The sequence below is a fragment of the Rhinolophus sinicus genome, linkage group LG06 (genome assembly GCF_036562045.2).
Source record: "Rhinolophus sinicus isolate RSC01 linkage group LG06, ASM3656204v1, whole genome shotgun sequence".
Lineage (NCBI taxonomy): Eukaryota > Metazoa > Chordata > Mammalia > Chiroptera > Rhinolophidae > Rhinolophus > Rhinolophus sinicus.
This window is the reverse complement of record NC_133756.1, coordinates 157,078,178-157,092,043: the sequence shown is the minus strand read 5'-3', so window position 1 is coordinate 157,092,043 and position 13,866 is coordinate 157,078,178. Positions and strand designations below refer to the sequence as shown.

The following is a 13,866-nucleotide window of genomic DNA, read 5'->3' as shown; positions in this document are numbered from 1 at the left end:
GGGGGCCCACCTGGGGTGGGGAGCGCCTACTTGGCCACCAGGGGCTATGGTGAAACTCCTGCCCTGAAGGCAGGGGAAGACACCCTTGCATCCCAGGGCTCAGAGGGGCTGCTCTGAAAGCTGCCCCTCAGCTCACCCTGGCTTTCTGCCTCACAGCTGGGGGTCGGTGCTGGCTCAGCGGAGTGATTCTGGCTGAGGAAGAGGGAGCTTTCTAGGAAAGGTGGGACTGCAGCTGGGCTGTGGGCTGGGTCCAGGGCTGGGAGGCTGCCTGTAGACCTCAGGCCACTGCCCTGGTGCCCAAGTCCCTTATTGCCCCTCCCTGCCCAGTCAGGCTCTCCAGGGCCTCCTGCCAGGGTTGAGCTGCAGGGGCAGTGGTGGTGGGCAGCAGGCCAGGTTAGTTTACACCTCACTCCTCAGGTTGGGCATTAGGGGCCGGCAGAGCAACCCCCCACCTCACGGCTCTGCCCTAAGAGTTTGCAGCCGGACACGGGTGACAGGTGAGTACATAGCACCTCACACAGCTCTCCTGAGAATTAAGGCAACTAATAGCACCATGGCCATTGCCAATAAAACCTAATAAGAATGGACAGCTATTCGTAAATGTAACCTGGCCTCCTAGATGGGATCCTGGAACATAAAAAGGACACCAGGTAAAAGCTAAGGAAACAGACTTTAGTTAGTAACGATGTATCAACTTTGGTTCATTCATTATAATAAGTGTAAGGCATTTATTATCGGGAGGCTGGGTGCGGGGTATATGGGAACTCTCTGTGCTATCCTCTCAGGTGTTCTGTAAGCCGACAGCAGTTCTAAGGAATCACCTCTATTAAAAACAAGCCTGTCTCGCAGTCGACAGCGTGTCTGTGTGTCACGCACAGTCCCAAGGCCTGGCTTATATTAGCTCATTACGGGTCATCCTCTGAGGGACGGCCTGTCACCACCCGCTTTACATGGAAGCTCTGAGCCCAGGGCTTGGCACAGTCCAGCTCAGCAAGTGCTAGGGAACATCGGTTTATAATCTGAAGCAGCAGGGGAGCATGTGGTTTGATAGTTAGGAGCTTGGTTCCAATCCAGCACCAACCACTTTTTAGCTGTGATCCAGACACATCGTTTTTCTGAGCTTCGGGTTTCCCAGTTTCTGAATTGGGGCTGATAACGATCTCCTCGCTGGGTGGACAGGAAGACTGAAAGAGACAAATAATGAGCGTGATAAGTTATACGTGGTAATGATTAAAGCTTGGCAATGATTAACTGTTACCATGACCAGAGCTTAGGTGCGGAAACTTGGTGGGTGGCTCTGGGGGCAGAGCAGGTGGAGACATTGGACCCAGCCATGGGGGTGGGGTGAGTGGTGGAGGTGTTTCTGGAGGAAAGGATGCCTGAGCAGAAGTGTGAGGAGCCAGTGGGCACAGGGGGTGGTGCGGGGGGATACTGAGGGAATCTGGGGGAGATGAAGGCATAAACAGGGTAGAAACAGTGGCTTCAAATTGGCTGGGGCTCCCGGAGGGGAAAAGGGGCTAGAGAGGAGATTTTCCCGCTGAGGGACAATGGGAGGTTTGACATTTTTTTAAATTTTTTATTCGCCTGAGTTTTACAGGTTATCTCTATGGGGGTAGATCAGTCTTCCCCAAGTTAAAAATTAAAGGGAATATCTACTTCTGACAGGTGCTGGAGAATAAGGACTAAGGGTCTGTACTTTGCACTCTAGTCTAAATAGAGTGAAGTAAACGGCCTCCAAGAAAATTTTACAACAGTCTCTTTGGTGAAAATTAAAAGACTTTTCAATGCCTCGCCGCGGTTTTGAGGGGTTTTCATGGGGCCAGAAAGAAGGTGTTGGCCAGGGGGGATCTGGACAGGGCACCATGTTTCCCAGCACGTCGCTCCGAAATTTTTACTTTTGAAATAATTTCAGGCTTATTGCAAAGAATGTCCATATATCCTCCACCCAGATTCCTTAAATATTAACTGTTAACTTCTTTTTACATGAGTTTTGGCTCTCTCTGTGTTCTCTCTCTCTCTTTCCCTTCCTCTCTTCTCCCCTCCCTCCCTCTCTCCCTCCCTCCTTCCCTCTTTCTCTTTCTCCTATACCATTTGAGAGCTGGTTGCAGAGATGACTAATTCCCCCTTTACCTGTAAACACTGCAGAATACATTTCTTAAAAAACAAGTAACCACAGTAAGAAGATCAAAATCAGGAAACCAACATTGCTATAACTTAACTGTGTAATCTCTAAACCTTATTCAATCCACCAACTGTCCTAATGATGACTTTTATGGCAAAGGAGGAAGGTTTTTTTTCTCTAGACTGGGATCCTGTCCACGGTCAGGATTGTGTGTCTTTTTCTCTCTTTTTTTTTTAAAGATTTTATTGGGGAAGGGGAGCAGGACTTTATTGGGGAACAGTGTGTACTTCCAGGACTTTTTTCCTAGTCAATTTTTGTCCTTTCAGTCTTAGTTGTGGAGGGCACAGCTCAGCTCCAGGTCCAGTTGCCGTTGTTAGTTGCAGGGCGCGCAGCCCACCATCCCTTGCAGGACTCAAGGAATTGAACCGGCAACCTTGTGGTTGAGAGCCCACTGGCCCATGTGGAAATTGAACCGGCAGCCTTCAGAGTTAGGAGCACGGAGCTCTAACCACCTGAGCCACCGGATCAGCCCCAGGATGTGTCTTTAGCCTCCTGCAATCTGGAACAGTCCCTGTGTCTTTGTCGTTCATACCCTTGACATGTTTGAGGAGTACAGGCCAGTAACCATGCAGAATGGCCCTCATTTGGGTTTGTCTGCTGTTTCATCCTGATTAGATACAGGTTGAGCATTTTGGGCAGCTTATTATTTTTCTGGGGCTGCTATAACAAAATACCAGGGACAAATAGTTCTTTTTTCACAGTTCTGGAAGGTCAAAGTCCAAGATCAAGTTGTCAGCAGGTCTGGTTTCTTTTGAGGCCTCTGTCCTTGGCTTGCAGATGGCTACCTTCTCACTGTGTCCTCACATGGTCTTTCCTCTGTGCACATACATCCTTGGTGTCTCTTTGTGGGTCCAAGTTTCCTTTTCTTGTAAGGACACCAGCCAGATTGGATTAGGGCCCACCCTAAATGGCCTCATTTTAACTTCATCACCTCTTTAAAGATCCTATCTCTAAATACAGTGCATTTTGAGGTCCTGTGAGTTAGGGCCTCAACATATGAATGTGGAGGTGTGTGTGTGTGTGTGTGTGTGTGTGTGCGCGCGCAAGAGTTCAGCTTTAAACAGGCAGGACTACCCCAGAAGTCATATTGTGTCCTCAGTGCAGTCTACCAGGAGGCCCATCGTACTGCTTTGTCCTATTACTGATGATGTAAATTTGATCACTCGAGTAAGATGCAGTTGGCCAGGTTTCTCCACTGAAAAGGTACTATGTTTCTCTTTGTAAGTAGTAAGGATCTGATGGGGAGATACTTTGAGACTATGCAACCATCCTGCCTCTCAGCAAACATCCACTTTCTGGTGTGGTGGTTCTCCATCATTCCTTCTACATTTCTTTGCTGTGTCTTGTGACCAAGATCTTTCTCTGATGGGCGCTGGGGGGCTTTAGGTAGCAGAGAGAACAGCAGCCAGAGGAGTTGAGAGACCTGGATTCCATCCTGTGTGCACTGCTCAGGGGTGAAAGGACCTTCCCCCTCCTGTATAACAGGGATGAGAATGATGATGGTGGGCATGGAATTAGATACTACACAGAAAGGGGTTTCCTAACCCATCATGGGCTTTACCCGTGAGGAGAGGCCCTGGAAAGGCAGAGAAAGAGCAAGGGAGCTTCCTCATGGCCAAGTGCAGAAGAATGCCTTTGAGAAGAGTGGTGCCAAATTCCTGGAGAGGGGGAGCCTGAGCCCTGGGTTATGAGTCCACATTTGTGCGGAGACTAATGGGTGCCAGAGCGTGTCAGCCTGGGAAGGATCCCAGCTCCTCCGCTCATTGGAAAAGTCGCTTACCCACATAGTGACTCCATTTCCTTATCTGAATAAGGGGGCTAATAACAGTACCTAACTTGTAGGGTTGCTGTGAGGATTAAATGAGAGAATCCACAGAAAGTACTGAGAAGAGAACCTGCAGGTGGCAGTCGTTAGAAGACGACAGCAATGAAACCACCATTATTCTTCCTGATGGGAGAGGACAGATCTGAGCCACTTGGCCTTTTCCTAAACTTAGGTTTACTCATCTCTTTCTTACTTTTAAAAACTTTGTTTTTATTTTTTTTTAATTGGATTTGAATTTCTTAATCTGTAAAATGGGGTCAAGAATAAGATCAACCTACCGTGTTTCCCTGAAAATAAGACCAGGTCTTATATAAACTTTTGCTCCAAAAGATGCATTAGGGCTTATGTTCAGGGGATGTCATCCTGAAAAATCATGCTACGGCTTATTTGCTGGTTAGGTCTTATTTTCGGGGAAACACGGTGAGATGCTGTGAGATTTAAGTGCTCACTAAGCGTTAGTTCTCCGTCCCATGTCTTCTAATAAAAACTAGGGACAGAGAGAGGGCGCTGAGGGAGGAGGAAGGAGCCAGCAGAAAGACAAGTGTGGCTGTGAGGATTAAATTAGCTAATACATGTGAAGTGCTAGGTTGGTGCCCGGCCGGCACCGTAAATGTTAGCTGTTACTATTTGTAGTGGGTGGCATGGTGGCTCCCCCAGAAGATAGGTCCACATTCTAACCCCTGGAACCTGTGAATGTGACCTTATTTGGAAAAAAGGGCTTTGCAGATATAATTGAGTTAAGGATCTCAAAATGAGAGCATGCTGGTAGTCCCTAAATCTAATGACAAATGTCCTTTGGACAGACAGGCTGGAGAAGGAAGTGGCCATGTGAAGGGGAGGCCGAAGCTGGAGTGATGGAGCCACCAGAGCTGGAAGAAGCAAGGGAGTATCCCCCCTAGAGACCTCAGAGGCGGAGCGGCCCTGCTGAGACCGAGATGTCAGACGTCTGGCTTCTAGAACTACGAGAGAATGGATTTCTGTTGTTTTAAGCCAACAAGTTTGTGGTACTTTGTTATGGCAGCCCTAGGATGCTCATGTGCTATTATTTTTGTGAGGATTAACTGGCATATTAGTTAATAAAAACAGAAAGTTATTAGTCCCCAAGGTTGTACCCACTGCAGGTGACACGGAGGCAGAGGGAATGGCACCAGGCCATGGAAACAATGAATCCAGAAAGGGTCACCCCAAAGGAAGTGGGGGGCCTTTGTGGGTCCAATCGCCAATACTGGAGATTCAGTTTGTTCAGCAAACATTCATTGGGTCCCCTCTCACATGTCAGGTCCTCTGCTTGGCTTTGGTGATGAGATAAAATAGGAACAGTCTCTGTCCCCAAGTTGCTGGTCATGAAGGTGGGGAGCAGTTGTGTGAGAAAGTTACCATGGAGGACAGAGGTGGCATGACATCAAGTGAGGCAGAGATGTGGGAGGAGGTAGGGTCTGTCTGAGAGGATTAGCAAAGGCTTCCTGGAGGAGGCAACCTCTGGCCAGGGTTTTGAAGGATGAGTAGGAGTCCGCCAAGAAGCCAAGGGAAGAAATGGTATTCTAGAGCAGGGAGCAAACAGCATAAGCAAGGGCACAGAAACAGCCTGGTAGGTATAGGATGTGAGGAGGTGGTGATGAATACTGACTGATGATAGGATTTGATTAGGGAACAGCAGAAATGAAGGTGGAGGCATGGGCAGAGCCAGATCACTGAGGCTTATTGGCCATGTGAGGAGTTAGGCCTCCTCCTGTGGGTGATGGTGGCACTAGGGAGCTCAGCCTGGGCCTCCACAACGTCCTGTCATGCTCTGCTGCATGTCGGCAACTCTAGGGCCTCCTGAGTAAGGGGGCCCCAGGAATCCCGGGCAGGCCTCACCTGCTTCCTGTTGTGCATCTCACTTCCTGTTTGACGGACCTCTGTAGAGGCCAGAAAGGAACATGAAAACCCACTTCCTAAGGCAGGGGCAGAGGGAAACAGCTGGAGAGAAACCCAGTGCTGGGGGATACACGGGCCCATTCCCTTGACCGCTCATGGCATCCCACCCTCAATGCCAGGAGCATCCACTCTGGAGCCCAGAGACACAGAAGATCTCAGAAAGGGTTCCTACAGGGTAAGTAGGGAAGGAGAAAAGTGCTTTCTAGGTAGCAGCAATGACCTGTGCAGAGGCACAGAGGTAAGTGGATGGGGGCACTGGGGACAAGAGGAAGGGGACAGGGACTGGTGGTTGGTGTGCGGGATCTCAGAGGCTTTGGGAGTCTGAACAGCTCCCACAGGCAGCAGAGACCCCACAGAAGTCTGTTAGGCTCGAATTTGTCTCTTCCCGCTGCTGTGGGTGAGGTTGATACAAAGATGGACCCGACTGCCACTCTTTCTGGCTGTGCCATCAAGTTCCAAGCTATGGAGAAGGTTGTAGTTCAGAAACTAGGGCCTGTGCCCTGGGGGCAGCTGTGTCTGTTTCTAGATCCTGGGGGTCACTGGAGAGGGCTGGGCAGCGCTGAGGCTGAAGTGGCTCTGTGGTCACTCTTCCCCACCCCCCCTTCAGGTTGGGACACTAGCTTCCCTGGGCCCTTCTCCCTTCCCTTAATCTATAACCCCTCCAGGTAGGCCCTGGCTGCACTGGCAGCTGTGACAAAGCACATCTCCCTCCCCACTGCTCCCCCAAATTCAGTTTGGCAAGGCCCAGCCTCCCAGAGGTCCTCACATCAGCATCATGGCAGACAACAAGAAATAAGAATAATGGTAGCTGGCTCTTGTGGACACCGCGCCAGCCTCTGAGCGGAGCCCTTTGCTTATTATCCCCTCTGATCCTCGCAGCGGGGAGGGGAGGCTCTCCTGGAGGCTCTTGCCTAGAAGCTGCTGCCCTCTGGCAGGACCTTGCTGCTGCTTCTGCTCCAAGCACCCCAGACCCACGGACTCCAGCGTTCCATCCCAGTGGGCCCAGCAGCCTCAGCATCCCGCACCCCCCACCCCGAACCTGATAGACATGCAAATGCCCAGGCTGCACCCCACACCTGCTGGATCATCAGACAGTCTGGGTGGGGCCCAGCAATCTGGGTGTCACAGCCCTCCAGGAGGTTCTTCTAATGCTCTCAACTTGAGGTTCTAACACGCAAGCTGAGAATGGCTGGTCTATATCATTTTGGGCCTTTGCCAAAGGCCCCGACCGTCTTGCTCAGGACTCTGAGCTCCTCAGGGGTCCATCTGACTGTCTTGGTGTCCTGCCCATAGCACCAGGCTGGCCCTGCAGAGGTTCTCTGACTGGATTTTCTCCTTCTGACACTCAGCCTGAGCCTGAGTCTTCTGGTGGCAACAGGCTCAGGTCCCCTGCTTCCAGCCAGCAAGCCCTGCCCACGGCCCCCATTGCTCCTGTCTAGTCACCAGACTATTCCTCTGGAGATTTCCTATTGAAGTCCCTGGGGCTGAACCCGGCGGGGGTGGGGGGAACACATCCTGCCCACCCCTGGCATCCATCCTTCACGTGGAGGTGGAGATGGTGGGATCTGGCTGTGGGAGTACGTGCTTGGAAGCCCATTCCCACGGTGGGAATGCAGCTGAGGGGCCCCACAAGACCAAACATCACCACCGCCTTCCTTAGAAAATGCCTTAGGGCCCTGCTCATTGCAAGTACTTTTTTAGTTTATTTTTAGTAACTTTTCATAAGTTGTCCTTGGGGAGGGTTGGGAGATGGGATAAGAAACCAGGATTGAAGGAATGGTCAGACGAGTGGGGTTTCAGCTTTGAAAAGGGTTCAGTGGGAAGAGGTGAGGGAAGCAGAGGAGTGAGGCTTTCAGGTAAGAGCACCTTGGCAGAGCCCCAGTGAGAGGCTGGCTGTGGGGGATATTCACTGCCCGAGGGTGCTGGGTGGAGGGAGGGCTGAGATCCCCAAGCCTGACGCCCTGGGGCTAAGATATGTCTGTAGGAGGGAAGGGGAGATCTTTCTCAGCCCAAAGAGCAGTCTGTGCAGCAACTTCTGCACTTGGGGGGAGGGGCCGTGCAGAAGGAGTACTTTTTAACAATTCATGTTTTACTGCTGTGAAGGGACTTGCCCGAGGGCCACACAGCTAGGGAGTGGCAGTGTGGAATCCAAACGCTGGCAGTCTGGCCCCAGAGTCCCTCGGCTTACCTGTGTGTCCTTAAAGGATGTCCATGGGTCAGCATGTCGGGGTGGGGTGGTGGGGATGAAGGTACTTCCCAAAGTAGAATGGAAACATCCCCCTATTTTCTAGGGTGGGCTGCAGGCACTCGGCTTTGGGGGAGATGAAACCCCCGGCCTGACATAGAGGAAAGGAAACCTTTTCTTAGTGCTGATGATTTGGATAATCAAGGCTCTTACTGATCTGCTCTCTTGGGACACAGTGAAAAATATTACCCATCACACAGTCACAACGTTTGATTCATTTTTCACTCAGAAGTGCAGTCTCTCAGCCAGTTTATCAAGCACCAGGTTCTGTATTAAGCTTGTGCTTAAACGGAAGATTCTTGTAGACTCAGTCCTATGGAGGGGGTGCCCTTAGACCTGATGGGGGTGCTGAGTTCTTAACATGTTTTATGAGTACTTCCTAGGTGCTGGGACATTGAAGGAATGGTCCCTGACTCCCGGAAGCTTTGTCAGCAAAGTGGAGTAAAGATTTAGGGAACAATTAAACACAAATGTATATAGTTCAGTCATCTTATCCTAGGGCTTTGAGTGCATTTTAAATAAAACCTGTGTTGCCCTTGTCCTACGCCTATACCCACTTTTTCTCCAGAGGGGAAGCCCTACTATGTGCTGGGTGCTTTGTGAATGAGGGCATCTCATCAGCACAGCCTGTGAGGCAGACACTGGTGCTCTGTTCCCAGCCCAGCAAAGGGAAGTGGCTTATCTCCTGGCCAGGGACAGGATGGGCAGCCAGGTTCCCATGCTCTTTGCCCTGCCTTCCTGGCAGGAGCCCTCATGGCCCTTCATGGACAGGCAGTCACGCTGCCCGGCTACCTCAGAGGAGCGGAGAGGTTTCTTCTCTGACGATTACAGGGTCCGGAGAGGGCAGCCCAGGGTGGTAGACAGATGGACAAGACGCACTTCTGCACACCAGTAACTCTCAGGAGCAGCGCCCTCTGCACACTCGCACTCACACTTTCGGGCACATGCCTATCTCCCCACATGCAGCAGCGCTGGCTTCTGCAAAGTCTTCTTTGTAAAGGGAGAGGGTGAGCAGGGGCTGGCGGCAGTTATGTCCTTTCCCCATTGATGGAGATTAATGTTACTTGAACACCAGTGGGACAACTCACGGTCTGCTGTCCCCGCCTCCCCCCGCCCCCCCCCCCAACACATACATACACACACTCTGGGGCTGACAGCTATTTCCTCCCTCAGCCTCACTCCTCTGCCTTGTCCTCGGTGCCTCTTGTTTAGCCACTGCCAAGAGCTGACTGCCTCCAGGGCTTGAATCCTGTGCTCTCTCTGTGCCCAGGTAAGGATGTGGTGGCCCAGGGGCTGGGCAGCCTTAGTGCCCTCTCTTGACCCATGAGAGAAGGCACAATTTCACCAGGGGAGAGGACTGATTACAGCAGATGGCAGAGGGTTGGGTTTACCAAAGACTGGAGGGGACCTGCTGCTCAGAGTTGGGAAGGATTACATTTTCTGAGGCATCACTAGGTGACAGGTACAATGGCAAACCATTTAAGCCTCTCATTCCACACTCGCAAGCAATCTGGGCAGGATGATTACACGGCAGTCTTAGGGTAACTGACCCAGATCACCCAGCCAGGAAGTCGACGATCTGGGATTCAAACCCAGGTCTCTGATTCCAAAGGCTTGCGTTCTCTGCCCCCAGCCCCCTGCCAATACAGGGCCCTAGCTGCTGGGCTCCCTCAGAACCCTGGGAGGCTGGGGGCTGACTCCCTGCAGCCAGAGGACCAAGCTGGATGGGCCTCCAGGGTGCAGCAAGGCTGTGCTCACTGAGCATCCCCACTGGACTTGGACAAGCAGCTGCTGATCTGTAGGGGACGTTTCAGTGCAGAGAGGGGATGGCACGCGTCTATCTGCTGGGACTGGAGTACCAGCTCCATACCAGCTCCATCACTGCTACTGAAGGATGTTGGGCAAGTTGCTGTGCTTCTCCAAGTCTCAGTTTCCTCTTCTGAAAAGTGGGGTGTCATAGGTCATTGCGAGTATGATTGCCCGGCAAACTCTAACGCATTCTCAGGAAGCATGGGCCCAACTGCTCCCCGCCCACCTGGAGAGCCCCAGCTCCAAAGGGCTTATCTGCCAGGAAAATTCTAGTTTGATATTCTGGAACCTCACCCTACAAAGGAACCTGGTTTCTGGAGAAGTGCTTCCCTTGGAAAGACAAATACTGAGGACATCCTCCACACACACCTTTCCTTCTCTTCTTCCTCCAGCATCTCTTACTTGGAGCAGAGGGAGAGAAAAAAGAACAGGCTGAGTGCTAAATTGTTGCTCCTCTACATGTCTGTGCTGTTTGGGTGGCTTTGGGCAAGTTATTTAAATACTTGAGTCTCAGTTTTCTCATCTGCAAAAGGGGATGGAGAGAAGTACTGGCAACCTTTTGTGTAGAGCTGTGAGCGAGAGCACCTGTGTCAGGGACCTAGCACAGCACTGGCGCGCCACGGGGGCCCAGGACAACCTGCGTTCCCCACACCTGCTACCCATCCCCTAGCTCCTCAGCCCTCTCCAATGTCAATCAGCTTCACATCCGATGGTCTCGGGTTCTTGATGAGGCTGTGGGTGTGCACATCTGGGGCATCTGCACATCTGCCAGAAGCTGGTTTCTCTAGTGCTTATCTGAGTAGTTGCTCCATTAATATCTGTTGAATGAGTGCCTGAGTGAGTGAATGAATGAATGAACGAACGGGCTGGGTTTCCTGGGGCAGGCAGAACAGCAGTGGCTTCTACCTGGCAGGGGAGAGGTCTTTTGGCCCCACTAGACCTCCAGAGTCCCAATCTGGTAGTTCCTTCTGCCCAGTTCTCTCCCCACTCTTATCTTATTTCCTCTCCAATTATCAGAGGAGGGGCTGGTTCCATTGTTTGCAGTTAACACACCCAACCAGCTACCACGGTGGCAACAAAGGGCCGCAAAGAGTATCTGTGGAGAGGCAAGGTCTGGGGTTGCTGTGGGTGGGGGAGGAGGTGTCCCTGAAAGGCACAGACTTTCATCCCCCAGGCCAGCTGAACCCTCCTGCCCTTTGGGTGGGGCCTCCATTGTGCTTCAGCTCACTGGGAACTGGGAAAAGGAGTCCTGCATGGCGTGACTTTGTTCCTCTTTCTCCATGTGACCTTAGGCTATCTGCTTAACAATCGCACTGACAAGATGTAGCTTACTGTGTGCCAGACTTTTTTCTAAATGCTTATATATATGTCTTTTAATTCTCTCAACAACCCTCTGAGGCTAGGTCCATGTTGCAGAGGAGGAAACAGGCTCAGGATGGTTCAATGGCTTGTCCAGTGCTGCACAGTGAGGAGGCTGGGGAGCTGGGATGTTATTCCCCTTCACTCAACTTTACTGATCCCCAGGGGCTTCATCCCTAACAGGAGAGGGGACAGACTCCCCTCTGCTGGCTAGGGTTCCCTCTTGCCCCTGCACGGCTCACCTCGGTCCCTCCTTCTCTCCATCGCAGCGCCTGCCATGTTGGCCAACGTCACCATGAAGCCGCTCTGCCCCCTCCTGGAGCAGATGAGCCACCTCCAAAGCCACCGCAACTCCAGCATCCGCTACATCGACCATGCGTCGGTGGTGCTGCACGGGCTGGCCTCACTGCTGGGCCTGGTGGAGAACGGACTCATCCTCTTCGTGGTGGGCTGCCGCATGCGCCAGACTGTGGTCACCACGTGGGTGCTGCACCTGGCGCTGTCCGACCTGCTGGCCACCGCCTCCCTGCCATTCTTCACCTACTTCTTGGCCGTGGGCCACTCATGGGAGCTGGGCACCACCTTCTGCAAGCTGCACTCCTCCATCTTCTTCCTCAACATGTTTGCCAGTGGCTTCCTGCTCAGCGCCATCAGCCTGGACCGCTGCCTGCAGGTGGTGCGGCCCGTGTGGGCGCAGAACCATCGCACGGTGGCCGCGGCCCACAAGGTCTGCCTGGCTCTCTGGGCCCTGGCCACGCTCAACACCGTGCCCTACTTCGTGTTCCGAGACACCATCCCGCGGCGGGACGGGCGTATCATGTGCTACTACAACGTGCTGCTCCTCAACCCTGGGTCCGACCTCGACGCTACGTGCAACTCGCGCCAGATGGCCCTGGCCGTCAGCAAGTTTCTGCTGGCCTTCCTGGTGCCGCTGGCCATCATCGCCTCCAGCCACGCGGCCGTGAGCGCGCAGCTGCGCCACCGCGGCCGCCCGCGGACCGGCCGCTTCGTGCGCCTGGTGACGGCCGTGGTGGCGGCCTTCGCGCTCTGCTGGGGGCCCTACCACGTCTTCAGCCTGCTTGAGGCGCGCTCGCACAGAGACGTGACGCTGCGGCCGCTCGTGTGGCGTGGGCTGCCCTTCGTCACCAGCCTAGCCTTCATCAACAGCGTGATCAACCCGCTGCTCTACGTGTTCACCTGCCCCGACGTGCTGCGCAGGCTCCGGCACTCCCTGCGCAGCGTGCTGGAGAGCGTGCTGGTGGACGACAACGACCTGAGCACCGGCAGCAGCCGCCGCCGCCGCTCCTCCACTGCAGCCCCGGCCGCGTCCCGCCCGCTGCGGCCGCCGGGTCTGCTCGGCTGGCTGCCCGGCCGCCGCGCTGCTCCCCTAGCGATGGGCCAGGCGAGATCCCAGGACGAGAGGGGGCCCCTGAACCGGATGCTGAGCGCCACCTCTGGTTAGAGGCGCGGCCAGCATCGCCATTCTCCGCGGAAGGTAGAGGCGGGGCAGAGATCAAGCGCAAAAGCATCCTGAAGGCACCGTCGTTAAAATGTAGATGCCCGGCTCCAGCCTCGGAGATCTTAGTTGAAGGGCAGGACCCGGGGATCTGCATTTTAAAGAGCTCTGCGTGACTCAGTGAACCAAGCTAGAAACCGAATTTAAAGCAGTTTCCAAAAGCTTTGCAAATTTTACTGTGCTTGAGTCATCTAGAGATCCAGCTGGAATGCAGCTGATCCAGCAGGCGGAGCAGAGGCGCGCAGATCTGCTCCCAGGCGGCGGTGTCAGTGCTGCCCGCCCGCGGACGCACTTGAACAACCCGGGTTAAGACCCTAAGACTTCTCAAACTAGAGTAGTGGACCCCCAGGCACACGGGATGCATCTCCCTGGAGCTCACCATTACCAGAAGATGGCAGGGTGCGTGTGAGTGTGTGTGTGGGGTATTAAACCAGATGTATTTTTGGGGTAGAAAAGTGAAAGGTTTGGGGAACACTGTTCCAGTCTAACCTCTTCACTTTAGCCATTTTGCCAGGGTTTATCGAGCTAGATGCTTTATCCCACGTTCTTGAAGGGCAGGTTCTATTAGCCCCAATTTTTACCCATTATCAAAGTGAGGCACAGGGAGATAAAATATCTTTTCCAAAGTACAGGGTCTGCATGCTAACTATTAAGCATGCCTGTTCAATTACTATTTAGTAAGTGAAAGAACACTTTAACATTCCCAAGGTACTTAAGACAGTAACTGTGTGGGATCTCTACCCTTCTGGCCCAGCACTGCCCTGTGTCTACGAGGTGGAAAAAGCAAAGGGGTGCCATGGTCAAATGCTGGGGAAACCTGGGCTAATCATAGTGCAATGGGCATCTTTATTGAAGGTCCTCAGTCTTTAGTACCGCGTTTCCCTGAAAACAAGACCTAGCCGGACAATCAGCTCTAATGCGTCTTTTGGAGCAAAAATTAATGTAAGACAGGTCTTATTTTACTATAATAAAGTAAATTATAGTAAAATAAGACCAGGTCTCATATAATAGCG

At 52.7% G+C, this 13,866-nt stretch overlaps 1 protein-coding gene across 2 annotated transcripts; it reads left to right on the top strand.

The window, feature by feature from the left end:
- Positions 1-5,638: 5,638 nt before the first annotated feature.
- On the top strand, positions 5,639-13,655 carry PTGDR2 (prostaglandin D2 receptor 2). Of its 2 annotated transcripts, none has more exons than XM_074336448.1 (2): positions 5,639-6,099; positions 11,607-13,655. In XM_074336448.1, exon 2 carries the CDS (start codon positions 11,615-11,617, stop codon positions 12,797-12,799), a length of 1,185 nt encoding a protein of 394 aa, XP_074192549.1. In that variant the 5' UTR covers positions 5,639-6,099; positions 11,607-11,614; the 3' UTR covers positions 12,800-13,655. The 2 variants fall into 2 exon arrangements, with proteins under 2 accessions (XP_074192549.1, XP_019609546.2); XM_019753987.2 differs by lacking the exon at positions 5,639-6,099 and adding an exon at positions 9,322-9,439.
- Positions 13,656-13,866: the final 211 nt, after the last annotated feature.